Genomic DNA, 27,606 nt, shown 5'->3' with positions numbered 1-27,606 from the left:
TATTTGCATATACTTTGTACAAGGCAGAACTACTGCTCTGGTTTCCTATAACTTTGCTTTTTATGCCATTTTTAAAAAATATATGCAGTGCTAAAGCACAACACCCTCATCAGGACTGGAGATGCCAACAAACTTAATAAGCTGGTGAGGAAAGCCAGCTCTGTGGTGGGTCTGGAGCTGGACAGTCTGGAGTCAGTGGGTGAGAGGAGGATGAAGGCCAAACTCGGAGCCATCCTGGACAATCCCTCTCACCCTCTCCATGAGGAACTGTGGCAGCTGGGCAGCTCTTTCAGCCATCGGCTGATTCTACCAAAGAGCAGGACGGAGCGCTTCAGACGCTCATCTGTGCCCACTGCCATCAGACTGTACAACAACAGCGGAGACCACAGTCTGCCAACATGCTGACCAGCCCCCCATGTGGATATACTGTACATTTTTATTTTTATTCTTATTTCTTATTTTTGTTCTATCTTTATTTTGTTGTATAGTATGTGTATTTATTGTCTGTGTAGTTGAGCTGCTGCAACACTCGAATTTCCCCCATGGGGATCAATAAAGGAATATAATAATAATAATAATAATAAGGGCCTTGAGGTATGTCCTGCTTTATTACCGAAACATTGAGGACCTGCCTTGAGTCCCTGTTTCAAATGTAGTTAAAGACCATTACTATTTGGTGCTTATATTAACTGCATTACCATACAGTTACCTTCGGGCCAGTGTGGGAGGAATAAGAGCACAGCAGCTAATTTTTGCCCTGGGTCCCCTTTGCAGTTTAAGCCAGGCATTCTTACGGCAACAGCAATCTGTCTTATATTTATATGAAATAATAAAGTTAGTACTAACTGTATTTTTATTGCAACTGCATCTCAGACCCCAATCTCGTGGACTATAAACTCATACAATTGCTTTTATTTGTTGAATTGTAAAAATATTGAAGTATTCCAAATTATGTATGTAACATTGTTGCTTGGTCTTCGTATGTGGAACTGCACAACATTTGTCTGACTATCATCTTGCAAACTGGTCATGCCACACAGCGTCTCGAGTAGCAAACTCGACTGTTATACCTCATTAAATACTCAATACAATAGACAATAATATCTGGTTATCATTTTTGACCTACTGCATGTCAACACTGATAATTCCTGTTTATTTAACTGTTTCATAGCTTAATGCTAATGGTACAGAAAATTGAATGAGCACATGAATGCACATCAGTATCCTCTACTGCAGAAACTGCTGACCTCAACAGACTTAACATTCATCCATCTATGGAAATTGGCCTCGATATTCAATCCTTAATATTTATCCTGTTTTTAAATGTGAATGAGATATGATGGCTGAGTTGTAGTTAATGTTTTATCAGACAAATAAGAATTATGTAACGCATTAATGAAAGGCAAACACATTTTCATTTGACAACTTTATTTGCTGTGAATCCCAAGGGATATCTAATGAATACTAGAGTTTAATTCTAGCAATGCCTCTGACACTATGTTTGTCTACTTTGTGGTTGTTTTTGAAAATATTTTTTTCATTTTGGCATTGATGTGTCGACTTTCCCGTTTTTATCTTCAAGCGTCATCGTCAGCCTCTTCATCAAATTCACCCTCTTCCTCAGCAGTGGCTTCCTGGTACTGCTGGTACTCAGACACCAGATCATTCATGTTGCTCTCGGCTTCAGTGAACTCCATCTCATCCATACCTTCACCTGTGTACCAATGCAAGAAGGCCTTACGGCGGAACATGGCAGTGAACTGCTCTGAGATACGCTTGAACAGCTCCTGGATGGCTGTGCTGTTGCCAATGAAGGTGACGGCCATCTTGAGGCCACGGGGTGGAATGTCACACACGGCGGTCTTCACATTGTTGGGGATCCATTCGACGAAGTAACTGCTGTTCTTGTTCTGGACGTTCAGCATCTGCTCGTCCACTTCCTTCATGGACATGCGCCCACGGAACACGGCGGCGACGGTCAGGTAGCGGCCGTGACGTGGGTCGCATGCAGCCATCATGTTTTTGGCATCGAACACCTGCTGGGTGAGCTCGGGAACTGTGAGAGCCCTGTACTGCTGGCTGCCTCGGCTGGTCAGGGGGGCGAAGCCAGGCATGAAGAAGTGCAGACGGGGGAAAGGCACCATGTTGACAGCCAGTTTGCGGAGATCGGCATTGAGCTGGCCGGGGAAACGCAGGCAGGTGGTGACCCCGCTCATGGTGGCGGACACCAGGTGGTTAAGGTCTCCGTAGGTGGGTGTGGTCAGTTTCAGAGTGCGGAAGCAGATGTCATACAAGGCCTCATTGTCAATACAGTAGGTTTCATCTGTGTTCTCTACAAGCTGGTGCACTGAGAGGGTGGCATTGTAAGGTTCAACCACTGTGTCCGACACCTGAGGACAGAAAACAGACTTCTGTAGTCTCCTGATCTTAGAGAAGAAAACCTAAGGCAAGATAATCTTAACTTAAAACCTCCAAAAAACTAAGTTCTTATGCTGTATCACAAGAGGAGGTTACCTTGGGGGAGGGCACCACACTGAAGGTGTTCATGATACGGTCGGGGTACTCCTCGCGGATCTTGCTGATGAGCAGGGTTCCCATACCGGACCCAGTTCCACCACCAAGGGAATGGGTGAGCTGGAAGCCCTGCAGGCAGTCACAGCTCTCTGACTCTTTGCGGACCACATCTAGGACTGAGTCCACCAACTCAGCTCCCTCTGTGTAGTGACCTTTGGCCCAGTTGTTTCCTGCACCGCTCTGACCTGGAGGTGAAGGAGTGACATACAGGTGAGCCATCCTTCCCCCCTGCTTATAAAAAGGCTTTAGTCATTCAGTATCATGACAAAATGGCGTTATTCCACCCACCAAACACAAAATTGTCAGGTCTGAAGATCTGCCCAAAGGGTCCAGACCTTACGGAGTCCATGGTGCCAGGCTCCAAGTCCACCAGAATGGCTCGGGGCACATATTTGCCTCCTTCGCGAGAAAGAGAAAAGGCAGGGAGAGAGAGAGAAAACACACCAATTCAATAATGGAGTAAACCACGTTTTTAGATGTTACACAGGATATTTTAATGCATGACAGCAGATGTGAGTACGTAACAACATGTCTTAAGTTATAACTGAAAAGCTGAGCATGTGTTCACATAATACACTCCATAGATATTAACTTACCAGTGGCCTCATTGTAGTAAACACTGATCCTATCCAGCTGCAGGTCACTGTCTCCGTGGTAAGTCCCAGTGGGATCGATGCCATGCTCGTCGCTGATGACTTCCCAGAACTGCGGACACAAAATGGAAGGTATTACTTGACAGTTGCTTCCAAAGAAAGTACACATTTATCCATTAGAAATGCAGTTTATGGGCCCAGGGACTTTAAATGAGAAAAACAGCAGAGGGTTTGCATTTTTGGGATTCGGATGAAAATGACTCTTCACCAAGCCATATATTAACCCATTTAATACAATGCAGCTGTTCATATTTCCAGCTTTTTCTGCTAAGTTATCAAGTGATGACTATGCTTTAAATCCCCTAAGTAGGCGTGACTGCTGCATACACAGGCTTGCACATATTTTTTGTGATATCTTCCGACTAAGGCTTTTTCCATCATTTTCTGCTAACAGCAGCAATATGAGGATTTAGAGTAATCTGGATAAGCGGGCTGTATTGCTGCTCAGTACTTAAGAGATTGGGAGTCAGCTGTAGTCTGAGTATCATGGCATTTAAATCAGACCCTGTAAAACAAAAAATGACCAAGTGACCTTAATATGAGGGAGATCACAGCCGGATAAAGAGAACAAAGAGTTGAAAAAAGAACGACCCAAAGACTGAAAAGCTGTCAGATAGTTGACAGTTGACACAGGAGATGGCTATCAGTAAAGACTGGAAATATTCATAGTGAAAGAATGGGGACAATAAGCAGGAAAGCAAAGCCACACCCTGACCTAATTCACCACAATGCAGCTCTTCAGCAAATCTGTCAGTCATATCCACTGGACATCTGAGTCAGTGAGTCCTGAGGGACTGGAAGTCTGAAGCCTCACTGCCAGTGGTTAGTTTAAACACCACAGTGGACAATACAAAGACACTATTGATGCTCCATGCTTTAGAAAGGGAGATGGATATACATTTACTGCAATAACTCCAATTGCATAGGCCTATACACTATTTACCGCAGTTTATGTTCTGTGGTGCAACTGCTATACAAATTAAATAAAAGTATAAATAATGGTTATATGCTGTGTTCATTTCTGGTAGCCATCCTTCCAAGGCATTGCCAGCAATCTAATATCAATTGTGAACCCAATGACTTCACCCACTGTGCATCAGCTGTTTCCTCCATTCCTCCCCCACCCCATCCCTAATATGGTTAAGAGAGGAAAGAAACTGATTACAAAGACGGGCCCTGCTTTACTGGACATTAAAATCTCTGTCAGCAGAGCAGCGCTACGATAATGATGTATCCTGTAATACACGGCCCATTGTTAGTGTGTTCTCGAAACTCTATTTGAATAGGTCAAGCATCTTGTGTGTGTGTGTGTGTGTTTGAGAGGTCCCATTTAAACACAAGCTCTCTGTAACAAATGATGAGTTGTAAAACAAAAGGAGGTAATAAGACAGAGATAATAATGGGCCATACAGACATGCACTGTAGCAGACTGCTATTGTTACTGTAAGATGAGTGGGTGGTGTGAGGCAGACTGCAGGGCCATCAGTAAGTAGACTATAGTGTCAAATGCATTCAAATTGAATACAAAATGGACAAAAGCAAGTATATGAGAGTATTTCATTGCTAAAGCACTGATGGTGTCTCTCAGAAAATGAACTTTATTAGTCTTTTTATAAGAACAATTCTCTCTTCACTAATTATCCATGCCACACCCTTCCCACAGCCCTCCTTCTTTCTCACCAGCTGAAGCAGCAGTCTGCAACTACAACCCACATGAATACACATAGATCAATAGCCCCAATATGGGCTATTGATCCATTAGTCATTTTGGGGGGGAAAAAACTAACCAGGGCTGCTCTCCCAACTCCCACTCACTGTCTGAGAATACCAGACATATCTGTGTGTGGCAGACAAAGAAAGCAGTGAAGAATAGACTCATTTACTTTCTTTCTTGGCCCCAGACAATATATTGAGGGTCCAGCTGAACTCTCAACTGTTGAGAAGCAGACACGCCTGGTGTTGTGTGAACAAAAACCAGTCGAGACACAAGAGCCCCGTTACCGTTATTTCAATGTGAGTAAGCACAGTCCTCCGCTCCACTCCCACCTACCGGTTACCGCAGTGCTAAACTCAGACAGAAAATAGATTTAAAAAGAATCAACATGTATGAGTGATGTTTTATGATTTGTGATGTGTTTGAATACAAAAATATCTAAAATGTATGAAAGGAATGCTTTTTTTATTCATGCACAATGAGACAAAAGGAGTTATTTGTATTCCCACACAGCCAAACAATCAGCTACATAAAGAGTTTAAAGGGCTTAATGGGTGTGTCTTGCATAATGAGCCGGTGGATTTATTCTTTTTTTTTTTTAACAGTGAGAAAAAAACATCATGTTGTAAAAGAATTAATACATTATCAATAGTGATATTTTCTTACCTTGGCACCAATCTGGTTACCGCACTGGCCGGCCTGGATGTGAACGATCTCCCTCATAGTGGATGCAAAAGATTTACAACGACGAGCAGACAAGTCTCTTCGTGGGGACGAGGAGCCGACCCAAGACTAATTCAGAAGTGCAGGACAATGCATTTATAATGTTGGAGCGCTTCCAGAGCGAGGCTGGGGCCGGGGAGTGGGCGTGGCTAGACCCAGACTCAGCTGCTGCGAACGCGGATTGGTTGAAAGGCTGACCCGGAGCCGGGAGGAGGAGGGGCGCTGCTGCAGATCAGGGTGTGGAAATAAGATATAGAGATTAAACAGCATTTTACCAGCTGATGTACAGCAACAGCCAGTGACTGACATGAATTGCAGTTTTTTTTTTGTTTTTTTTTTCAGATTTCTAAGCTTAATAACCAATCAGCAGTTTTAAGTCACTCTTCTTTCTGTAACACTCCCTGCAGAGTAGACAGATGGCAGACATTTCAGTTTCAAAAAAGGGGAAAAGATGGGGTCAGACAGCTCAAGCCCACCTCCTCAGGGTCCTTTGTCTCCCCACAAGGCCCATTAAGTAACTGTTGTTGTTGTTGTTGTTGTTGTTGTTGTTGTTGTTATTATCATATTACATATCTTGTTGATTAAGTTAAGAACGCTTTTGTCTGTCAAATCACGGTTTGAGGTCTCAGTAGGCCAGGAGTAGCGTTATACTGATATCTTGTGCATCTCTTCTTTTAAGATGTAGGTAGTCTAAGCCCTGAATGTGAAAGCAAACCATGAAACAGTTTGCATTGCAGATGCTTATTCGTCATTTCTGACGTGTATGTTTGTATAAATAGCTGTGTTATGCTATGGGAAAGAGAGTAGGTGTACACCTTGTGATGCAGAACAAATTTTAGAAAACAATTTCTTGAAATCAAATCAAATCTTCATCTGCAGTTGGAGTTTTACCAGTTGTCATGGAAATAAGAGTTTTTTTTCTGGGCACTCTGGGCAGGCTTTCTCATCCATTTTGTCCTAAAAGTTCAAGGTAATTTCCAGCTTTGGTAAAAGCAATTGAGAAAACAATTTAACCTCAAGGTCCAAGCTGTTTCGTATCCATTTTGGGGTTTTGTGACTTGCTTGTTTTTTGTGATATTCCTACAACAAGTGATGTTGAAATTGTTAATAGAAGGTAATGAGACCTAATTGTCATTATACTGCAGCACAAGACAACAATACAGCTTAATTTCGATGGCTGTCCCCGATATTAAAAACGATAAAGACAAATTTCAAAATAAGAACAGTATTCAAAGTGCTATCCAGTGTTCAAATACTCAATAGCAGCATAAAATCTAGCATCACACAAGGTGTAAACAAGTATTATTAGCAGTGTAAGAAAAGAGTGAAAAAATATGGCATAATGGACATTGCACGATAGGGAATTCAGTCATAGGGGGAATATATATATATATATATATACAACCCCCCCCCACACACACACACACACATATATATATATATGTGTGTGTGTGTGGGGGGTTGTTGGGTGTGTTGGCTGAACAACCTGGACAAATAGGAGGAGTAAAAAATCTTTGCTCTAGGCAACCTCACACAGATAAAGGTAAAGAGTCTGGGCTCGATTGTTGAGGTCTGGTCAGAGTGGACAGGATGTGTGAGCCAGGGCTCTGTTCCAAGCTCCCATAAGACCGGAACGAATCCAGAATCCTCCATGTCTATGGTATAATCAGATAAGAGTTAGTGGATTAGAGAGTTATGATTTAATCTGTGCTGCTGGATGATTTTTATTCGTATGAAATAGTCTGGTTCTGAATATATTTTACAAATAGAAGCGGCCATAGTCCTATTTGTAATGCAAGACTACATTGCAATTGTGCACATTAATACTATGATATCTAAATAGATGGAACATCAAACACATGTTAGTGTGCACCTATTTCAAACATTATTCCAGTACATTCATCAATCATGCAGAGGACTTGTGTTAAACTACATTGGTGATGGGTTGACTATTAACATATTTGGGGTTTTTCTAGTTGAACATTAATGGTGACTGTTTAAAATGTCTTCTCAGACAGTTGATGTATGGGCAACTACTTTCAAATTCACAACATAAACCTAATAATCAGACTTTTCAGACTTGTAATCCTGTGTTCTGTTTGGTGTTTCTTCTGTTTGCTAAATCTGCTGTTTTAAATCGGCCTTCAATGCACAAATAAGCAGTAGAAATAATTATCTAGATTCTTGCAACAGTACAAACTTAACTGTGACAGCTGGCAACTGAAGCTCCACAAAATCGACATTTTCAAACCATCTCAAAATTCATAGTAGGTCATAGTTTAAGGTAGGAAACAACATTATATTGAGAGGTGTTTCTGAATTGTTCGTCCTTTCCATTTACACACAGGAGGGGCAGAATATGATAACACTCATGGATATGCAGGAAGTGGAAAACCATCCCTAACTAGGAAATCAATGCACAAATCTCTAATTTAATTTAACACGTCATGACAGTGCAAAAAAACTGAACAATTTAGGCATCATATCAGTAGACTTTATGGCAGATCAGTTGCATTACAGACAGGTAGATAGATGGATAGACAGATAGATAGATAGATAGACAGACAGACAGACAGACAGACAGACAGACAGACAGACAGATAGATAGATAGATAGATAGATAGATAGATAGATAGATAGACAGACAGACAGACAGACAAATAAATAGATAGATAGATAGATAGATAGATAGATAGATAGATAGATAGATAGATAGATATACAGACAGACAGACAGAAAGATAGATAGATAGATAGATAGATAGATAGATAGATAGATAGATAGATAGATAGATATACAGACAGACAGACAGAAAAATAGATAGATAGATAGATAGATAGATAGATAGATAGATAGATAGATAGATAGATAGATAGATAGATAGATAGACACATAGATAGATAAATAGACAGATAGATGGACAGACAGACAGACAGGGTGCAGTTATCATGATCAACCACTAGATGGCGGCCGACAGACTCCCTCTTCGTCGTGGGTATGGGCGTGGTCACTGCACACTTCCCCCTCTCTCTCTACAAACAGACATTTTTACCATTCCTGTTGACGGGAAACGACTCAGTGATCTACCGTGGCAACATCACACCGACCTCGATTTATTCTTTAAAAACAGGAAGGACTGCTTCTTTTTCTGGAGGGGGGGTATTGACCTGCCATCGGTAAGTCAAACAGCTCTATTTGCTGCATCGTTTATCTGTCGTTAATAGAGGTGGGACGGATGAACGCTGGACTGTTTTTCCACAGGCTGGTGACGTCATCGACGCAGACCCGACTCCTCTCTGTCGGCTAGCTCACGTTAGCATAGCGAGCTAGCCTCATCTGCAGACCGTTATTCGGTTCCGCATTCGTCATAATACATGTGCAACATTGTGTTTTATCGAGCAGAGAGGTGTTTCAGGGAAAGACAACACGTTGATGGTTAAAGGGAGCAGATTACAGACAACCAGACCTGTCTGCGTTGTCTGGGGGAGGAGGAGGGAGGAGGAGGAGGAGGGGGGGGGGCTTAATTGAGGGTTTGGCTTGACTGATTGGCATGGACATGTGTGTGTTGCTGCCAAACAATCCATCATCCAAATACAAACTCTTTGAGATTACAATACTAAGATATTAACAATTGTAATAATGCTAATATATCAATATTGTGCAGTGGTGATAAACACAGAAAATAGTGTCTGATCCTGTCATAAAACCATCATGTTGTTTATGACCATTGAACAGTGGTGCATGTTCTTTATAATGCAGAAATAAAAAAAAAAAATCTTTCTAGTTTCATATATCCAATGTATTGCTTTTCAACCTGTATGCACCCTAGTGACATCCAAGTAAACATGTTGCTGTGTTTTTTTAGCTAATTCTATGTCCATGATTTGACTTTTATTTTTTTTTTTCAAATTAGAAATCAAGATGTTTTACACATGTGGACCCAATGAAGCCATGGTGGTGTCTGGTAAGATGTTTTCTCGATATCTTTGGCCTACATCTCAAATATTAATTATCTCAATAACACAGGATGGTGAGAAACGTTGAGTAATGAAATATTGAATGATGTAATATTGTTACAAACTCTCAGAAGGCCACTGTACTATGTGATGTGTCGTAACAATCCTTTGATGAAATGAGTTTTATTGACAGTAGACCAGGAAACTTGTGTCATGTGATTTTAATCGTCACATGTCTTGTGATAAGATGATATTGAGCAACACTCTTAAGTCAGTTAAGAGTAATCTAGGTAGTAATTTTCCAGCTTGCTGTAAAGGCTACGCTCAAGCTGTCGTTAATAAATAGCATTATATTCATATAGTTGCACTACTGGGTTGCAAGTTGAACTATGTCCAAGATCCAGTTACTCTATGAGTAACTAGCTGTATGTTACTGAATGGCAGTGGACTGTTTATGTCATGGTTTCTCCCCTCCCTTCTTTCTCCCCTCCCTTCTTTCTCTCCAGGCTTTGGCCGTTCTCCTCCTCTAATGATTGCTGGAGGAAGAGTGTTTGTCCTCCCATGTATTCAGAAGATCCAGAGGTGATTCTTTTTTCAGTCTCTTTTTCTCATAGCTGCTTGCTTTTATGCTTGGTTTTATTGTTCAGCTAACACGGGAAATTAACGTTGACAGGAGAGATGAATATGCCGATATCTTTTCTGACCGCTGTATCCATTACCGGGCGGCCATGTTTTCTTTTAGGCTAATAAGTGACTTTGTTTCCTCTGTCTCTCTTTTACTGTGCCTTTTCATTCTTGCTCTTTGTTATTATATCTCACCCATTCCACTCTTTCTTCTATTTTATGCCTCAGAATTGCGCTCAACACCCTGACTCTCAATGTGAAGAGTGACAAAGTCTACACCCGCCATGGGGTCCCTATCTCTGTCACTGGCATTGCACAGGTATGCTTTGAAAATGAAAAATACCATACAGCTTTTATTAAATTGACTCAAAACTATGTGTATGTATCCACAATTTTTTAAATATGTATTATAAACAGATCAGCTGCTATTTAATAGCAACACCTGTCTACAGAAAAGTCTCTTGTGTACAGAGGTCTGCTGCTCTCTGTATAACTGATTAATTTACAGTCGGAGTGGACAGGAACAAGTAACTAATGTGTGATTACATAAAAAAAAAAAATACTGACCCAAAAGCAAATTTAATTTGTACAAATATTTTTGCCAGAGAATAAGACTTATCAGTTCATTATATTAACACACAACATGCATATTCAGTTTAGTTTGAAGGTTATTTACTGTTAACAAGGTAAAGGAAGATGACTATTTGCTGGATGTAGAGGGTCAATGAGCCCTTGGCTATTTTTATAGGAATTTGACTGTAGCATCTTCACATTTTTGTGAAATAAATTGAAAATTTAAATGTAGATAATGCCAGATTTTTATTGCATGTCTGACCTGCTACTTACCTTTTCAAATTTAATTTCCTGTCCTTATCCAGGTGAAGATCCAGGGCCAGAACAAAGAGATGTTGGCCACTGCCTGCCAAATGTTTATGGGCAAGTCTGAGGCTGAGATTTCCACTATTGCACTAGAAACACTGGAGGGACACCAGAGAGCCATCATTGCCCATTTGACTGTGGAGGTTGGTGTAATGATCTTGTCAAATGGATCTGCTTGACATTTCCATCCACAAAAGATTGTTTTGTTTACGACTCATCGCTTACTTATGCACTTAGTGAATGCCCGTCTACAACTATGAATATATCTCTACTTGTGTACAGGAGATCTATCAGGACCGCAAGAAGTTCTCTGAGCAGGTCTTCAAAGTGGCCTCCTCTGACCTGGTCAACATGGGAATTGGTGTCGTCAGCTACACGCTGAAAGATGTTCATGACGATCAGGTACATCTTGTCTGTTTGGCTTCATTTTCTGCCAGTGATAATGGCGAAAATGTCATCTAATCAAACCACTGCACATTAATAACTGGAACAGCTGGAATCCGAACTGTCGCTGTGAGCCTGAACGTTTTTTAGATGAAAGCTTTTAGTGTCACATGATTTCCTCTGTTACTGTAATGGACTTAAGTGATGATAATGACTCACTGTCTCTGAGACCCCCGTCTGCTCTTTACATTAGTGATGAATTAGGTCTACAGTGGTAACCACAGCATCTCTGGTTTTTGTTTGCTTAATGCACTACCATCCTTTCTGCTGCTCGAGATGTGAGGTCTCATAATTGACTGGCACCGTCTCTCTGTCTCTCTCTCTCTACAGGACTACCTTCACTCTCTGGGTAAAGCCAGAACAGCCCAGGTGCAGAAGGATGCCAGGATTGGAGAGGCTCAGTACAAACGTGATTCCGTCATGAGGGTAAAATCAGATGCTCATATGGACAATCTGAAAATGAGAATAATCATTGGTTCAAAAAGAATACCAAAATTCATCATTTTCTGTCCTGCTATGTGCTCTATACAGGAGGCCCACGCGATGCAGGAGAAGGTTTCAGCTCAGTACAAGAATGAGATTGAGATGGCAAAAGCCCAGCGAGACTACGAGCTGAAAAAGGCTGCTTATGATGTTGAGGTCAACACTAAGAAGGCTGAGTCCGAAATGGCCTATCAGCTTCAGGTACAGTTCATGATCTGATCCACTAGGGGCAGTTGCTTTAAGATTCATATGTTTCTGTTGTGCTGGTGAAATTTTGTCTGTTTAGCCTGTGCACACCACGTCAACACATTCTGTTGGGCTGGCTGGCTGGCTGAGTTTGTACTAATAGGACGAATCCAGATTGTAGAGGACACCTGATTACTTCTCAGCGATTGAAGGCTCAGTTTTCCTTTTTCCTCTGCTTCCTTCGTCAGGTGGCCAAGACCAAGCAGCGCATTGAGGAGGAGACGATGCAGATTCAGGTGGTGGAGCGCACACAGCAGATCACACTGCAGGAGCAGGAGATCATCCGTAAGGAGAAGGAGCTGGATGCCAAAGTTAAGAAGCCGGCAGAAGCAGAGAAATACCGTCTGGAGAGGCTGGCCGAGGCCTCGCGGTGAGTCCTAGAGCCATGATACTGTTGTCTTGTGTTGTTCTGATGAGATCTATAAAACACATCCAACATGTGATCAGCATCAAGAAGGACAAAATTCAATATGAAATCGCTTAAGACAATAAAAACAATTATCCTCTACTCTCTCCTGGCAGCCTGCAGCTTATCATGGAGGCTGAGGCAGAGGCCGAGAGCATCAAAGTGAGTCCTGGCGCATGTTTCTTATTTTTCTTCCTCTTTACCCTCATTGTCTGTAGCCCTGTACACTTCCATTGAAATGTTAAAGCTTCACATGTATGTGCGTGTCTGTACAGATGAGGGGCGATGCACAGGCTTTTGCCGTGGAGGCTAAGGGCCGCGCTGAGGCAGAACAGATGTCCAAGAAAGCAGAAGCCTTCAAGCAGTACAAAGATGGAGCCATGGTGGACATGCTGCTGGAGAAACTGCCACTGGTCAGTCTGACCCCTTATGGATGAATGAATAGATGAAGATTATAAACTGTGACAAGACTTTGTGTAATCATGAAACCCTGCTCACCATGAACGTCCATTCGTACGGCTTTGCTTTAACAAAAGTTGCCATTATGTTGGTTTGATTCCAATTTCTTTAAATGTTGTCTTGCTAAATTTTCTCTGTCTTGACCTCCTTTCCTGCTTTAATCCCTCCGTTGTTTCTTGTCCTGCAGATGGCAGAGGAGATCAGCAGGCCACTGTCGGAGGCTAAAAAGATAACTATGGTGTCCAGCGGTGGCGCAGAGGTGGGAGCAGCCAAACTCACTGGAGAGGTGCTGGATATCATGACCAGGCTGCCTGCCGCTGTGGAGAAACTCACCGGAGTCCGCATCTCCCAGGTAAGCTGCAGTACATCTGTGAAAGTCCTTTGTGACACTAAATGACTGCTGCAGGTGGTGATCGTCTCGTGTTTCTCTCATTGTCTCTGCAGGTTGGAGCAGCACCCGGCCTTGTGCATTGAAAAGAGAGGAAGTATAGAAGTAATCAGGAGAGGTGTCACCAATATTCAGACTAGGAGCTTCACGTCTCCTCCTTGTGCCTATAACCACTGCAGCACTGTAGTCTTGTCTGATCGTCTGCATGCATATGTTTCAGTTGTGTGTGTCTCTCTCTTTCCGGTTCCTCCTCCATCTAAACAGAATATTCTGTCCTCTGTCATGTGGTTTCTTTTCATGTCCCTGCTCTGAGCTGTTGGGCTTTCTGCTGTAGATGACAGCAACAGTAGTTGCAAGGGATATAATTATAAATTACGCTACTTGTTTTTACCATGAGACAACAAACTCAAAGTAGGACTTCCTGTCTTTGCTGATATCTACTTGACCTTAAGTATGCATTGTTTTTATTTTTTATTTTACCAAACCAACCAGCCTCATTTTCTCTGCTTAGGAACCTAATTAACCAACTGTCTTTCATTTGTTTTACTTAAATGTAGAAAATGTTGGCTGTAGTTTTTTTTGTGCCTTTAAATTCAGAAAATGGTGCTGAGCTCTTTATCCCAGCATCCCCTCATAGTTTTGTATATAAAGAGACAAAGTTGGAGTGTTGATATTAAACTCTGTGTCTCTTCGGAAGTCTCTGACTAAGTTACTGGGCCCAAAATCATATCAGTGGAAAGATTTGCTTTGTGTTTCAGAATGAAGGGGAAGGAAGTGGTTGATGGGAACGAGTTACAGGGGTTTCTCGTTGAAAGAATTGAAAGTCTGTTGTGGTGGAATAAACATTGTCTCTTGACTTCACTGCAGCATCTTTAGGAGTCCTAGATTTTTTTATGACAAGAGTAAAGGAGGACCATGCTGAACTAACCAAGTTACTCGCCTGCTGCTTTATGTGCTTGCTGTCTAGAATTTATACTAACATATGGGAGTTTCTGTTATTTGTTTTATATAGTGTACTGATTTTCCATGATAATGTGATTGAGTATTATAGATTTTAAAAGACTTCAGCTTATTGGAAGTTGTTGAGCAACAGTTCAGCGTCTCTGATCAGGAGCAATTTTTCTCCCAGACACTAACCGAGAAAAGCTTTGCGGCTGTGAAGCCATATGCATTTTTTTTAATCGCCAAGTGCCTGGTCAAACCACAACTGTCAAGTGGAGTTTACTTCTTTACTTAAGCCTATTACACCTTTTCTGTCAGGGAACTCTTCCTCATATCCAATTGACCCTAAGCCATTGGACGTCTCTAGCGACGGCCGTAGTTGAAAGCCAAATTAGTCTATACTTGTGTTTTTTCTTGTGACTAATCTTTTACTATCCTTAAAATGTGCTGTTGCATGTCTGTATTTTAAGTTGAAAAAAATGACATAGCTTTGATGACGAGTACAAGATTTATCTGTAGTGAAATGTTCCAACAATAAAATAATGGTTAAATCACTGAAACCTGTCGATGTCTGTTTATTTTATTATTTTAATGACTTCATTAAAGTTTCATTTAAGACCAAGATCGACAGACTATTCAACTATATTATTATCCAAATAGTCATTCAAGAAAAATGAAGTTGCTCATCAAATTTTGCTGCTTTATATCCTAGAGGAACAGAATATATTTGTGTATTGTACTATTGATCCAAATAAGCCATTTGAAGACATCACCTTTAGGCCCTCCGAAAATATGAAGGGCAATTTTCTACTCTCTAAAGTTTTATTGACCAAACAATCGATAATGACATGAATTAATGGTCACAGCTGTAGAAAACATCGAGATTTTTTTTGAAAAGGTTAACTTTATTAAAACATCTACAAAAATAGACAACGATGAATTACAATTGCATCAAGGTAGCAAGCGTTCTACAGAGAGACAGAAGACCCCAAATGTCACAAAGAGTTTTCCATATATTAGTAAAGGAAATTACAATTCTGTCCTTAAAATATGTACATACTATTATGCTCAACCTCAAAAGACACAAAGGACGAAATCAGACATCAAGGAGTGTCTAAGTACATAAAGTATATATAAAAATATGGGTTTAGTTGAACTACAGTGTATCAAAAATGACTCAAATGGCACAACCATTGACGATCAGTAAACATGTATTACTTGATATTCTTGATCACCTCAGGACTGATTTACAGTGCTAAACAATCAGTAAGGTAGAGAGCATTGATTCTACGGCAGTCAGCTTAATGTACGTTGTAAGTTGATGTTGACATTCACACTAGAATCAGAACTCCCTGTTTGAGTAATACCATAACAGAGTTCATTAACAGAGTGCATTTGAATGAGCAAAGATTGATTATTTGATTAGTAAAATGCGCCTCAACTCACCGAACTAAAAGGTTGTCATACATTTAAAATGAGATGAATCGATGGTGCCATTCCATTTTTTTCTTTTTTTTAAATAATATTTTACATCTCATGGTTTGGCAATGCCTTGTAGGGGGAGGATTTAACAATGAAGACAGACCATCCTTAATTTTGATCTCCATTGATAAAAAAAACAAAAACTGAAATCACTGCAGGTGAAATGCATTAGAATCCACATTGACAGGAATCATATCAGGCGTTCCATCATGGCCAAGGATATGCATGTAGGATATAAAGTGCAGCTGGTTGTGGAATATTTTCATTTACCCTTTCTGTTTGGGTTGCAGCAAGTTACCAAAAAAACCTGCCAAAACACCCGAGCAGGCGCATCTGAAGATGCCCCGGCCTCTGCCCCAGATGGCAGTATTGTCTCTCTGCTTGGAAAAGCCGTTCCAGGTTGTGGGTCACGTCTCATCGGCAGCAGCAGACCCTCCTCTGTTTCCTCAGGTTTAACAAGTTCATTTGGCACCGGGGGGTACAGTTCGTCTCTTTGTGGTTCAGAGATGGGGTTCACAAATGGCTTGGACTTTTTGACTACAATGAGGGGGTCGGATGTTGATACCTGATGTAACTGCATTGCAGAAATGCTGTTGTTGTCTGGTCCAAATCGTTTCACATTAGTCCACAATAATGTTGAGTTACAGCTGTGGACGAGGGTCGCTGTGTACGTTTTTGGGGTTGAGATAGAGGATTGTTGAAGGGTCAACAAACATGGTGAGATTTGAAGTTCTCAATCAGCCATGTCTGAAAATCTTTTCATAGACTTTTGGTTGGATTTGTGTGTGGAGTAATCTTAACGATTTTGTCTAAAATGTGTGCACTAGGCTATACATACTATAAATACTAAGACAATCCCTGCAAGTGCACATTCATGACTGACAGATAGGTGTGCTGTTCAGACAAGTTTATGTGTCATGTTCACCTTTCACCTGTTACCCTGCATGTGGCATTTATGATGGATGCGTAAAAGTCATGAAACTTAATAAGTGTTCATGTCTTAGCTTGCTATGGTCGTAGTTTGGAGTATTTTCTGTCACTGAGCCTCTGCAGTTTCCTGTGTCATTAACTCTACAGCACTTAGTCACCAGTAACACAAAGCCCTCTTGTAATAAAGTATCTTAGAGGAGAGAAAGTTCTTATGCAGACTGCACCCACCACCTGTGAAATGTAGCTCAGACTCTTACCCGTCTAAAGCTGCGGTTAGTTTTGCCTCTGGGCTTGGGGGGGGTCTGACGTGGAAATAAACCGAACCAGCGGTGTCTCAGCCCCATCCACCCAAAAAAAGTACAAATATAAAAGCGAGCAACCCACTCTCCCCTCTCATCTGCCTCTGCTGAGCAGCACCTCCACCACACCTTCCCCCCTGTAGCAAGGATGTAGAAACGTACGAGGCGTTTCCCCTCTTAAGCGTTGCCCTTCTCTTCATTCCGTTTCTCTCTTTACACCATGTTCATGGCGTCCTCGGTAAGAAAGGAGTGGATGTCGGCGAAGGACGGGCGGAGCTTGCAGTCTCTGTTCCAGCAGCTCAACATGAGCTCGTAGAGACCCTGAGGACAAACAGCCGGCCTGCTCAGATACACCTGCAAAAGAGAGAAAGAGCGAGAGAGAGAGCAAGAGCGAGAGAGAGTGGGGGAGAAAGGTGTTAGGAGGCAGGGACTACTTGTTTAATGACACATTTTTTGTAAATACCTTTTTAGTTTTCAACTTAAACCTAAATTAATCATTATTATATCAGATTTATTATGACTAATTTCACTTCTTGTTGGTCCAACACAGTTTGTCTCCTGCAGAAAAACATGTCACTTTAATTGGTTTTAAGAATTTTGACAACAACAGCGCGTTACGAATAGACTCCGTGTTGTACCTGTCTGCCCTGGTCTCTGAAGAACTCCCCAGCGTTGTCGATGACTTGTTCATCTGTGAGGTTGGAGTACGGCTGCTCCTGGCAAACGCTCAGCATCTCCCACAGAGTGACCCCGAACGCCCACACGTCGCTGGCCGTGGTGAATTTACCCTGCGAACATAAACGTTCATCTTCAACTTCATAATCTCCATCAGTATCTAAATTATTATCCGCTTCGTTATCATAGGATGCCAAACTGTTGGTATGGGAAAACGCATTTACTAGATTTATTTTACATGCGAGTTCATCATTATTGAACTGTATATATTTTCTGATTTCTTTTTCTTACTGTTAATGTTTGAACTATTATTTTAAATTTACTCTGGATCCATTTCTCTGTGGATCCAAAGGATGTAATTTCCTGCTACACAAAGACGCTGACTACCAAAGTTTACAGTAAACAAGCTCCTGTTTGTTGCATATACAAACCAGAAAATCTTTCCGTAAAACAAACTGAAGAGAAAAAAAGGGGAGAAAATAAATTTGAGCTGCTGTTCTGTTGAACAGATTCCCTCTAAAGTAGTTGGTAGTTTACATAATAGAAAGAATATTTTTAAAATGATCACATGTATTTGATGTAATTGATCCCCCCCCCCCAAATGTTACCAGTTTCTTACTTAAACTGAAACAAACCCCTGGATTAATTTTTTTTATCATTCCTTAAAATGATCAATGTAAATCAATACATTTGATCCTGGTGAACAATATGACCTACATAATTGCAATTATCACACACCATCAGATGCACAAACACACACATTCCCCCCCTCTCACCATGAGTATACACTCCCAGGCCATCCAGCGTATCGGCAGCACAGCTCTGCCCTGGATCCTGTAGTAGTCTCCAGCATACAAGTTCCTGCTCATGCCAAAGTCAGCTATCTTGATGTGACGCTCACCGCCCCGATCGTCTCCGCTCTCACCCTTCTCACCCCCGACCAAACAGTTACGCGTGGCCAGATCTCGGTGCACAAAGTTGAGGGAGGAGAGGAACTTCATTCCTGATGCAATCTGGCTAGCCATGGAGATCAGCGCCGGGTAGCTGGGGGAAAAAATTTACAAGATAGGGGGAATTATAAATAAATCAAAACTTTGACTGTGTGTTTATCTAGATCTAAGTATATGTGAAATGTGTGTGTGCACATTTCTGTTTACCTGATGGTCGGGGTGTTATGTGAAGGTCCCGTCTTGTCCAGAAGCACTCGGTGGGACAGATACTGGTTCAAGTCTCCACATTCCATGTACTCAGTGACCATACAGAGGGGATCACTGCTCACACACACTCCCAGCAGACGGATGATGTTCGGGTCCTTCAGGCGAGACAGGATCTTGACCTCTTTCAGGAAGTCGTTCCTACCAGGAGGAAGAGGAACCAAGATGAAGGGATGTCAGACACAAAAGATAAAGAGTGGAACATGCTGATTTTAGGCCTTATGTAAAAAAAATGAATCGCTTGGATCAACACCACCGCCTGCAGCTCTGGGCAGCTCTCCACCTCATCGATTTGTTTGGCGGGTCAATATGTTTGTGTTGCTCCGGCTCTCACTACCAACATAAGCTCACACGAGATAGGAGCTTTATCTGCCCAGTGAAAAAAGGGCAGAGAGCCAAAGCTAGCTCGCAGCTGCTGACGAGAGTCAGACATCTAGAAAACCACAGGGGCACAGGTAGATTTTTTCTCGCAAGCTGGAGGACTAAATCAGGGCTAGAATGTCAAATATTAGAATTGTATTTGAAAAGTGAAAGGAATCTGTGCTCAGCTTCTGCTGAACATCTCAGTAATGTCATGTAGTTGATAACCAACACATTAACTATGAGGAATTGATTAGATGAAATGGTATGTAAAGGCTGGGTGCTCTGAATTTGTTATGATTTCCACATTCTTCTCTCTATCACCTGGAAAGTAAAAATGTCAGCAGAAAGAAGATTTTAAAGCTATAACTAAAACAAAAATGATATTGAATGGTACATTACTAAAAAATATATGTTTAAGTATTCCCTGAGTTCTCAAGGAAGTCAATCAATATTCCTGGCCCCGACTACACACTTAAATATAACCTCATATTCCAGAAATCCAGCAATCAGACACTGCCATGTTCAAACAAAAAACAATGACTGTCCAGCTAACGTTTGGAGGAAGTCTTAGGTGTTAGTTGGCTGTCTGATAAAACATCAGAGGCACTCTGATTGTAACTTAAATCCTTAAATTAAATCATGGATGTTGACACGTTTCAACTTAACAAGTCTTCATCAGGCGATGAAGTGTGACAAGGACATTTAAAAACTCAATGGGTCATGTGATGCTGCAGTTCAGTTCCTCTCAAGATAACCCATAAAAGTGGAAAAGAAGAAGTGTGAACCACAATGAAGCCAGGCTCGGCTGCGTGTGATGTTACAGACCTGGCATTCTTGGAGGCGTCCGGGCGAAGGATCTTCACTGCTACCAGAAGGGGGCGACCTTTTCTCACGTTGAAGGGGAACTCCAAGTTGGGAAGGTCCTGAGGGTTCTCGATTTCACACAGGTGAACCTTTAACCAGATAAATACAGACATTGTTAAAAGCACAACCACCCCTCCCTCCACACACACATTTTATTCATGTCATTGCTCACTTCTCCAAACTGTCCCTCTCCCAGCTTCTCCTTGAAGATAAGATATTGGCGCGGCAGCTCCGGCAGTGGTGTGGCGTCGGCCCCGGGGCTTGAGGAGGCCAAGGCGGGCACGGCGTAGGTGTTGTTACCGCTGACACCCTGCAGGCTCACGATGTCTGCCTCAGCGTAATGAGGAACACTGGGAGGCAGTGGGGGAGACACAGGGGGAGACAGGGAGGGGTACGGAGGAGAGCCAGGGTAGGGAGGAGGCTCCTCCTGAGTTGGGGGAAAACCTTTCTCCATGTCCATGTCCAAACCGCAGGCTGAAGGGAGGAGGGAGAGACAGTCAGGGTGGATGAAACGGAGAGATTAGAAGAGCTGTGTGATTAAAAACAGCTTTGTTTTGCTTTAAGACGATTTGTTAGTGAGAGAATCACATGCTGTCACAAACTGGTTATAAAAAGGGACAGTTTGGATTTGAGGGAATTTCATAAAAAAATTAAAACAAAGAACCTCTTTTTACGATACTATTCAGAAACATATCTTCACAAGGTCCTGAACAGAAAACAGAAGCTCAAAACTGATAAAAATCAACCTAAAACAATAAAACACAGGATAATAAAAAGGCTCACAGAGATGGATAACACACTTGCCTTGCAGTGTCTATTTTTTACTATTTTTCCTGCTTAATTCCTGATGGTCTGTTTGTTCACATAGCAGGTTTCCAGATCACGAAAACACGTAACTGTGATGGATGAATCCTTCTGGGACGTTGTATTGATCTATTAGACTTTCTCTAAACTAAATAAGAATCTACTGCTGTACTCGCACATTCTATTTCACGTTTTAATTTAACAAGATGTGTTACAACTTAACATTCAACACGATCAGCTTCAAAGAGGCAGTGACAGCGCACATAATTCAAAGACTGGTGAGGAGTGTGGCGGAATACCAAGTTGACACAACCTTGTTAAAATGATAATGCAGACAGCCCCGAATGGGAAAACTGCATCGTAATGTAACAGATAGGATTGATGCAGTATTCATTCAAATATTGAACAAAAATTGTTGACACCAGGCCAACACGGATCTCACTAATTACACAACACTTGAACAGTAATGCCTATTCTTTTTTTTTTTTTTTTTTAAAAGCAGTGCATTTTTTATTCAGCAAATTCACACAGCGGTGCTCTGAGGTAAATGCTGATGTCGGCATGCTAACATCCTCAGAATGTTAGCATGTTTTTGTTAAGCAGGTATAATGTTTATAATGTTAACCACTTAAGTTTATCATTTAAGCATGTTAACATTTGCTGATTAGCACTAAACACAATACTAAGCCTTCATTAGTTTTGCAGGTATTCAACAAATTAAAACCTGATGGTGGAGCTAGAAGTCATCAAGTTCAGTAGGATTCATCCACTGAGCAACTGTACAACATTTCATGTCGACTCATCCAACAGTTGTCCAGATACGTCAGACTACAAACGTACAAACTGATGAACCACCAACAGGACATCAACAGTTTGAAAGTTAGTTTATATTTCCTCAAATACCAAACCATCCCTTAAAACCAAGTTATTTGGAATCGTGAGTGAATGAGAGTGACTAATTATGTGAGTAACAGAGGGGGATGATGAAGGTCAGACACATGCAAAAGAGACCTCCTCATCATCATCATCATCATCATCATATCCCAGAAGCCTCTCTTTGTGCGATGAATGTGAGAGCACTTCTAAAGCCCCCGCCCTGAGAGGTTGAGAGGTAGAGAGGTGGAGAGGAAGGGCCCCCTCCTGACTGTGTCGGCCCCGTCTGAGGTCTCTTACCCTGGGGCACATTGAGGCTCTTTTCCTGAGCCTGAGAGGTGGTGGGGACGACTAGAGGTCTCGAGCCTTTCCTGTGATCTGACAGGAGCAAGTGATAGGCTGGGTTGTTTAACAGCAAGGCTGGGAGAGCACACACACATGAACACACAAACGCGTACGGGACGAGGCGGGGTGCACGCAGGAGCCATGATATGGATGGTACAAAGTGGCACATGACACAAAATACACACAGACAACGAAACACAATGACAACCATTAGCATGACATTGTTAGCATGTCCATTATAATACAAGTAAGGAGGAGGAGGGGTTGCACGTGGAGCACAGAACAGATGAGCAAAGCAAAAACAGGCAAAGTTAACACAACTCTTGCAAACATAACAAGAAACAGTGGATGAAATAATGTTTCTGTTCCTCGTGTTATTTTCAAACTCACACAGGCGCCTCGTAAAGACGGCATGCAGACCTCCCGTGGTGCAAAATGCAAGCGAAGGAATGCTTTTTCTCTCTTTACTCCTCTTTTTCTCCTCCCTCTTTTCTTTTTATTCCCTTTCCTCTGAACAATAGCTCTTTTGTGCTCCCTCTGCGCTGTGCATCTTCTCGGAGGCACTCTTCCTCTCGGGGTGTTTGGTTTGATTAACTTTGGTTTGGTGTGGTGAAATACATTGTAAGAACATTGTTTCTTGATATGCACGCAACATTTTTTCTCTCCTATTGCTTCTCCTTGGCTGATGAGTTTTCTCATTCATAGGATCGACAAATGCAAAGCACGCAGACAGGCACGCAAACGAGGAAGTCTTCATAAACCACATACATATTTGTGGAAGTTTCACGTCTGTACATATGGAAAGTTGCATTGTTTCACATTCCCCACGGACTCCTTGCTAATTATGTGTGACTGACTATAAATCAATCTCTGTCCACATGTATTTAGCATGTGGACTGTTTTACAGCATTATGGCATGTTTTACAAACCGCTGCTAAACTAAATTGTTTCTCTGGACTAAACCACTCAGCTCCCACTACCGATTGTATCAGATCTATGAATGTTCTCCATAACTGTGTTCTCAAATATGTGTGTTTGTAAACTAACCTGTGCTGTCTCTGTGATCCCTCGGACGTAACAGAGCGCTGGGCTCTTGATACTCTCCTTCTCCCTCTCTGTCATGGTCGCGGTCGTCTGGGAAAGTGTGGATGCGCTGGTAGCGGCTCGAGTAGCTGTGTGTGTTGTTGATGACCACGTTGTCCGAGGGGACGGACAGGTGAACCCGCAGCTCATCACTGGATAGACTACCCTGGGCCTGGGAGGGCAGAGGATTCACAGGTAATGATGGAAATACAAGATGCAGGCAATATGGACTCACTGCTAGTTTATTAAGTTCAGCTAGGTAAACTGGAGCAGTCTACTACAAAAGTCCTGTTCACGTTCAGAGTGTTGAGTCCACTTCATCTCCTATCATATGACCTATTACATTTATGAGGGTAGGCTACATATTAGAACCTACACCTTTCAGTATTACACAAAACTACCTGTCAATGCCTCTTTTTTTCTGACTGAAGATTATAATTGTTGTTTTAGACTGCAGTCAGTTTTACCTACCTGTAACTAATAAACTGGCACTGAGTGTAAATGTAACATGAATCCTCCCCAATTTAATTCCTGAAGCAGATGGTGATCAAACTTTGGAAACAATTTCAAGTTAATGTACGAGGATTCACATCCAGATGGAGAACCAGTGGTACTCTGCCAAAAGACTATTATCTCAGCCTGCTATCAATCATTTAAATCTGGTTAAAAGAAACAGTTCAGCCTAATCACACAATAATACATTTTCTCACTTAGGGTTATTTATTCTGTGGAAAGTAGTAACAATGAAAGCTGTTAACAGAAATATATATGGATGATCTATAATAACCCTCACATTGTTTCTGGAAAAGCAAGCAGATTTAGAGCTGCTTGCTCACACCTGCACTTATAATCACCCAAGACGCATTTTAATGCAACGTCTGAATGGGGCCTTAGAGTCAACTTCGAACCTAATCTGCTTGTTTTTGGACTGTGGGAGGAAGTCTGGAGGACCCAAAGAGAACCCACGCTAATACGGGTAGAACTCCACTCAGAAGGGCTCCAGCCGACAAGCAGGTTGGAGCCCAGTCACTAGTTACAGCCAAACTACCAACTACAAAAAGGAGTGGCTGCTTAAAAAAAATGATCAAACTCATCGCATGTTGACTCACCTTGCCCAGTATCTTTTTCCAGTACTGCCTCCACAGAATGACTGCTATCACAGCCAGAAGCAGAAGGATGATGCCCACCAGGCAGCCAATCAGAATAGCTGTATTACTGCTGTCGTCCTTGGCTACAGGAAGCCCCGCCCTCGGAGTGTTGGCACCAAATTCTGCATCTTTGGGGAAGAATACACAGGAGAAAATGTTACGTTTTTCTATGTGTATGAACTTGATTGTCTCCAACCTGCTGATATTCGTAGGTCTGACGGGATGTTTATAGCTCACTATGCAACACTGTCTATTTTACTGTGTGTTAACAAGCTGGCAGGAGTTATTGCACAGTTCAGTCTGTGAGCATTAGCTCTCTCAGCGCAGTCACGCACTCACTTGGGGTCACACACACCAACATAGTTTCATCAGGCTTATTAAACACGTGATGGGGATTGTCTGTCTTTGTACGTGTCCAGTTCGCCTGCACATACCAGAGCGCTTCTCGTCGCTCCCTGCTTTGAGAACAGAATGTGAACTCTGTTTTGCTTCAGCTTTGTAGCTAAATATTAATCAGAATAATCCAGTTATTTTTTTTCTCCCCTGAAGGTCAAATGTGGCATGCTATTTAAAAGAAGGATGGAACTGAACTCTTAAAACAACTTTTATAAATGAGGGTTTGAAATAGATTGCTCAGTAAAGGTGTACATGTCACATTTTTTTTTTCTGGCAGAAAAGTGCTGGCAGGACGCCACCAGTTTCCACCAGTGTCTTTCTGAAAAGTTCAGAAAATTTCTTCAAGTGGCTGGACAAAAGAAGTTGGAGCACCCGCTTGGTGTAGCGCCTTTTCTCTAGGCGGCAAAATGCGGCCGCATACACCATCTGCTCATTGGGGAAAAAAACAAGACGCTGGCACTCATAAAAAACGCTTTATGGACACTCCGCTTAAAAAGACCAACAGACTAGCACACATAACATGATGCTTTCATGTGTATACACCTGCAAGCACACACTCGAACACACACACATTTACAAGCCACCACGTTGTCATAACAGAAAAGAACCGCTTTCTCTCCCTCTGTCAGTTGAACACCATGCAGGTAATAAATAAACCCAAACAAAGCCATTCAACCTCAGCCAGTAGCAAGGACAAAGCAGCATAAACGCCACAGAAAACCATTTCCAGTTTTTGAAAAAAGCCTGTTATTGTTTAGCTGTGTAGACCAGAGCCAGTTTCGCGAGAGAAAAAAACATGCAGTTTGTGAGACCGCAGGAAGCCAAGTTGTTATTGTACATAAATATGATGTGCTTTTGCTCTGTTAGTGTTTTTCCTACAGCTGTATATCTTCAAACTCATGGGACAGAGCCCAGAGCCAAAGCCTGCCCCTGCAATCCCACCTCCATTATACTTCATACACTGTACGGAGCAGCGGGACAACTTTAAGATGTTGGAGGAGAGCCAGAGCGGATAAAGGGTTAGCTCCCATCCCTCGGTTCATCTGCTCTGTCTATTTCATTGTTTTTCTTTTTCTCTCTCACCTGACAGCGTCCAGTTACCAGTGGTGTCCGTCATGAAGGAGGTGGTGTTGGGGGGTTCTGGAGGAGCGAGGGATGGACAAAGGAGGAATGTGTGAGAAGAGAGGTGGTGAAGACTCAGAAGAGGGTGATGAGGAGAGGAAATCAGGATTCTGGGTTGTTTGGCTTTTCATCCATGTAAATCAAAAATCACTAAAAGTTCACACCGACTTTTTAAAAGCCAGACTGAGATCATGAAAAAACTCAAGAATTTTAAATTGAAACATTTGACCTTTAATATCGAGTCAGATTTCTCCTGCCCTTTAAGTACAATAAAAATCTATAAGATAAGCATCCAGCATTGACTCAGGTCCAGCAAATGTTTGGCCCAAAGCCAAAGGATTTCAGAGCTTGTGATATAGAGTGTGGCTCGGCAGACATGGGCCTCCTTTGGCTCTGCCTGCCTTTGGCTCTGCTTTAGACACACGGCTTAGACACAGTGCCGACATGCTCACACTCATCACAACTGCAGAGAAAGAGACGGGCACAGAGGCCAGAGGTGATGAGGGAAGGATCAGGGGACTTAGAGAGGCAGGAGAGAGCAGAAATGTAGAGGAAGCATCATGGTGGGAGACAAAAGGGGACCAGTGAGAAAGAATGGTTGGTGGAGAGGAAGGTAGTAAATACAAGGATATGTGGAGGAGGAGAGCAGGGGGGGGATAAAGCCGAAGAGGAGGAACAGCACGACTCACCAGATGGGCCGGCTGTGGTGTTGGAGGAGCTGTGGCTCGACGTGGGAGAGGAGGAAGTGAGGTTGACAGGAGGAGAAGAGGAACTGATGGAAGGAATCTTGGGAAGATTAGAAGGTAATGAATCCTTCTCTGCTGCATCCTCCTCAAATGGTTCTGGATAAATAGAAAGCGAAAGAGCAGGGGAAACAATTTAATGAAAATGAATCATGTTTTATGTGATGTAAAATGAGTTTTTGTGTTGACAAACTGTTTCCATGGCAACCCTAAATTAACTGGCCAACCAACCATGGCTGTTTTAATAGAAACATCAGCTGTCCCATATTAGAAGATTAGGCTGCGAGATTCAGGGACAGTAGCTGACATGCCAGATCACTGCTGGGTCAATTAATTTTAGCTACCTGAGTACGGTGTGATTACTGAGCACTTTGCTGTTTCTTATCACGCTAAAACTGACTGATTAGTCGGAGCAATCTCAGTTCTCAGGAGAGCGGCAGAAGAGTCCCCTATCTGACTTCTAATCAGATACGCATAAATCCTGTCCTTATAGAAGATATCAAAACCCCTTTTTTCGTTGAGGTCAGGATGATAGTGAAGATTAGACAACAGATGGAAGGAAAAAAAAAACACGTTCTGATTCTGCTTTTTCAAATTCAGGAGGGTATAAAGAATAACTGATAACTGTTGAATCCCTGTGCTTTATTTTTTTCTGTTGAATCCCTGCCTTGAATCCTTAAATCAATTAAAAGCACACAGCAGGGACAAAAACTTAATTCTGAATGTGATTCTGTCACAGTAACATCTCGCTCACATTGAGTCTCACTTGACTTT

General features: G+C 42.0%; 3 protein-coding genes across 6 annotated transcripts in view; 1 reads left to right on the top strand and 2 right to left on the bottom strand.

Moving 5' to 3' along the window:
* Positions 1–1,441: 1,441 nt before the first annotated feature.
* On the bottom strand, positions 1,442–5,716 carry tubb5 (tubulin, beta 5). Its single transcript, XM_054621634.1, has 5 exons — positions 5,608–5,716; positions 3,171–3,279; positions 2,863–2,973; positions 2,515–2,759; positions 1,442–2,390 (listed from the first exon to the last, which is right to left on the bottom strand). Exons 1-5 carry the CDS (start codon positions 5,662–5,664, stop codon positions 1,578–1,580), a joined length of 1,335 nt encoding a protein of 444 aa, XP_054477609.1. The 5' UTR covers positions 5,665–5,716; the 3' UTR covers positions 1,442–1,577.
* A 2,975-nt stretch (positions 5,717–8,691) lies between these two features.
* On the top strand, positions 8,692–15,051 carry flot1b (flotillin 1b). Its single transcript, XM_054621645.1, has 13 exons — positions 8,692–8,840; positions 9,578–9,628; positions 10,127–10,202; positions 10,473–10,563; positions 11,123–11,266; positions 11,406–11,525; positions 11,898–11,993; positions 12,099–12,251; positions 12,485–12,666; positions 12,819–12,864; positions 12,978–13,115; positions 13,349–13,513; positions 13,606–15,051. Exons 2-13 carry the CDS (start codon positions 9,586–9,588, stop codon positions 13,633–13,635), a joined length of 1,284 nt encoding a protein of 427 aa, XP_054477620.1. The 5' UTR covers positions 8,692–8,840; positions 9,578–9,585; the 3' UTR covers positions 13,636–15,051.
* A 380-nt stretch (positions 15,052–15,431) lies between these two features.
* Positions 15,432–27,606, bottom strand: part of ddr1 (discoidin domain receptor tyrosine kinase 1) — a 37,079-nt gene continuing 24,904 nt past the window's right edge. The window contains exons 10-20 of one of the 4 annotated variants that reach the window (XM_054621582.1): positions 26,779–26,931; positions 26,051–26,107; positions 24,533–24,699; positions 23,388–23,595; positions 22,296–22,415; positions 20,491–20,792; positions 20,280–20,407; positions 19,035–19,232; positions 18,654–18,921; positions 17,841–17,990; positions 15,432–17,556 (exon numbers count right to left, since the gene is read on the bottom strand). In XM_054621582.1, the coding sequence (XP_054477557.1) occupies positions 17,416–17,556; positions 17,841–17,990; positions 18,654–18,921; positions 19,035–19,232; positions 20,280–20,407; positions 20,491–20,792; positions 22,296–22,415; positions 23,388–23,595; positions 24,533–24,699; positions 26,051–26,107; positions 26,779–26,931 (1,892 nt within the window). In that variant the 3' untranslated portion in view covers positions 15,432–17,415. The remainder of the gene's footprint in view (positions 17,557–17,840; positions 17,991–18,653; positions 18,922–19,034; positions 19,233–20,279; positions 20,408–20,490; positions 20,793–22,295; positions 22,416–23,387; positions 23,596–24,532; positions 24,700–26,050; positions 26,108–26,778; positions 26,932–27,606) is intronic. The other 3 variants (XM_054621583.1, XM_054621585.1, XM_054621584.1) reach the window with 3 other exon arrangements.

Source organism: Anoplopoma fimbria, chromosome 20 (assembly GCF_027596085.1).
Source record: "Anoplopoma fimbria isolate UVic2021 breed Golden Eagle Sablefish chromosome 20, Afim_UVic_2022, whole genome shotgun sequence".
NCBI classification, from domain to species: domain Eukaryota; kingdom Metazoa; phylum Chordata; class Actinopteri; order Perciformes; family Anoplopomatidae; genus Anoplopoma; species Anoplopoma fimbria.
The sequence above is the reverse complement of the archived record's forward strand: the minus strand, read 5'-3'. Positions and strand labels throughout refer to the sequence as shown.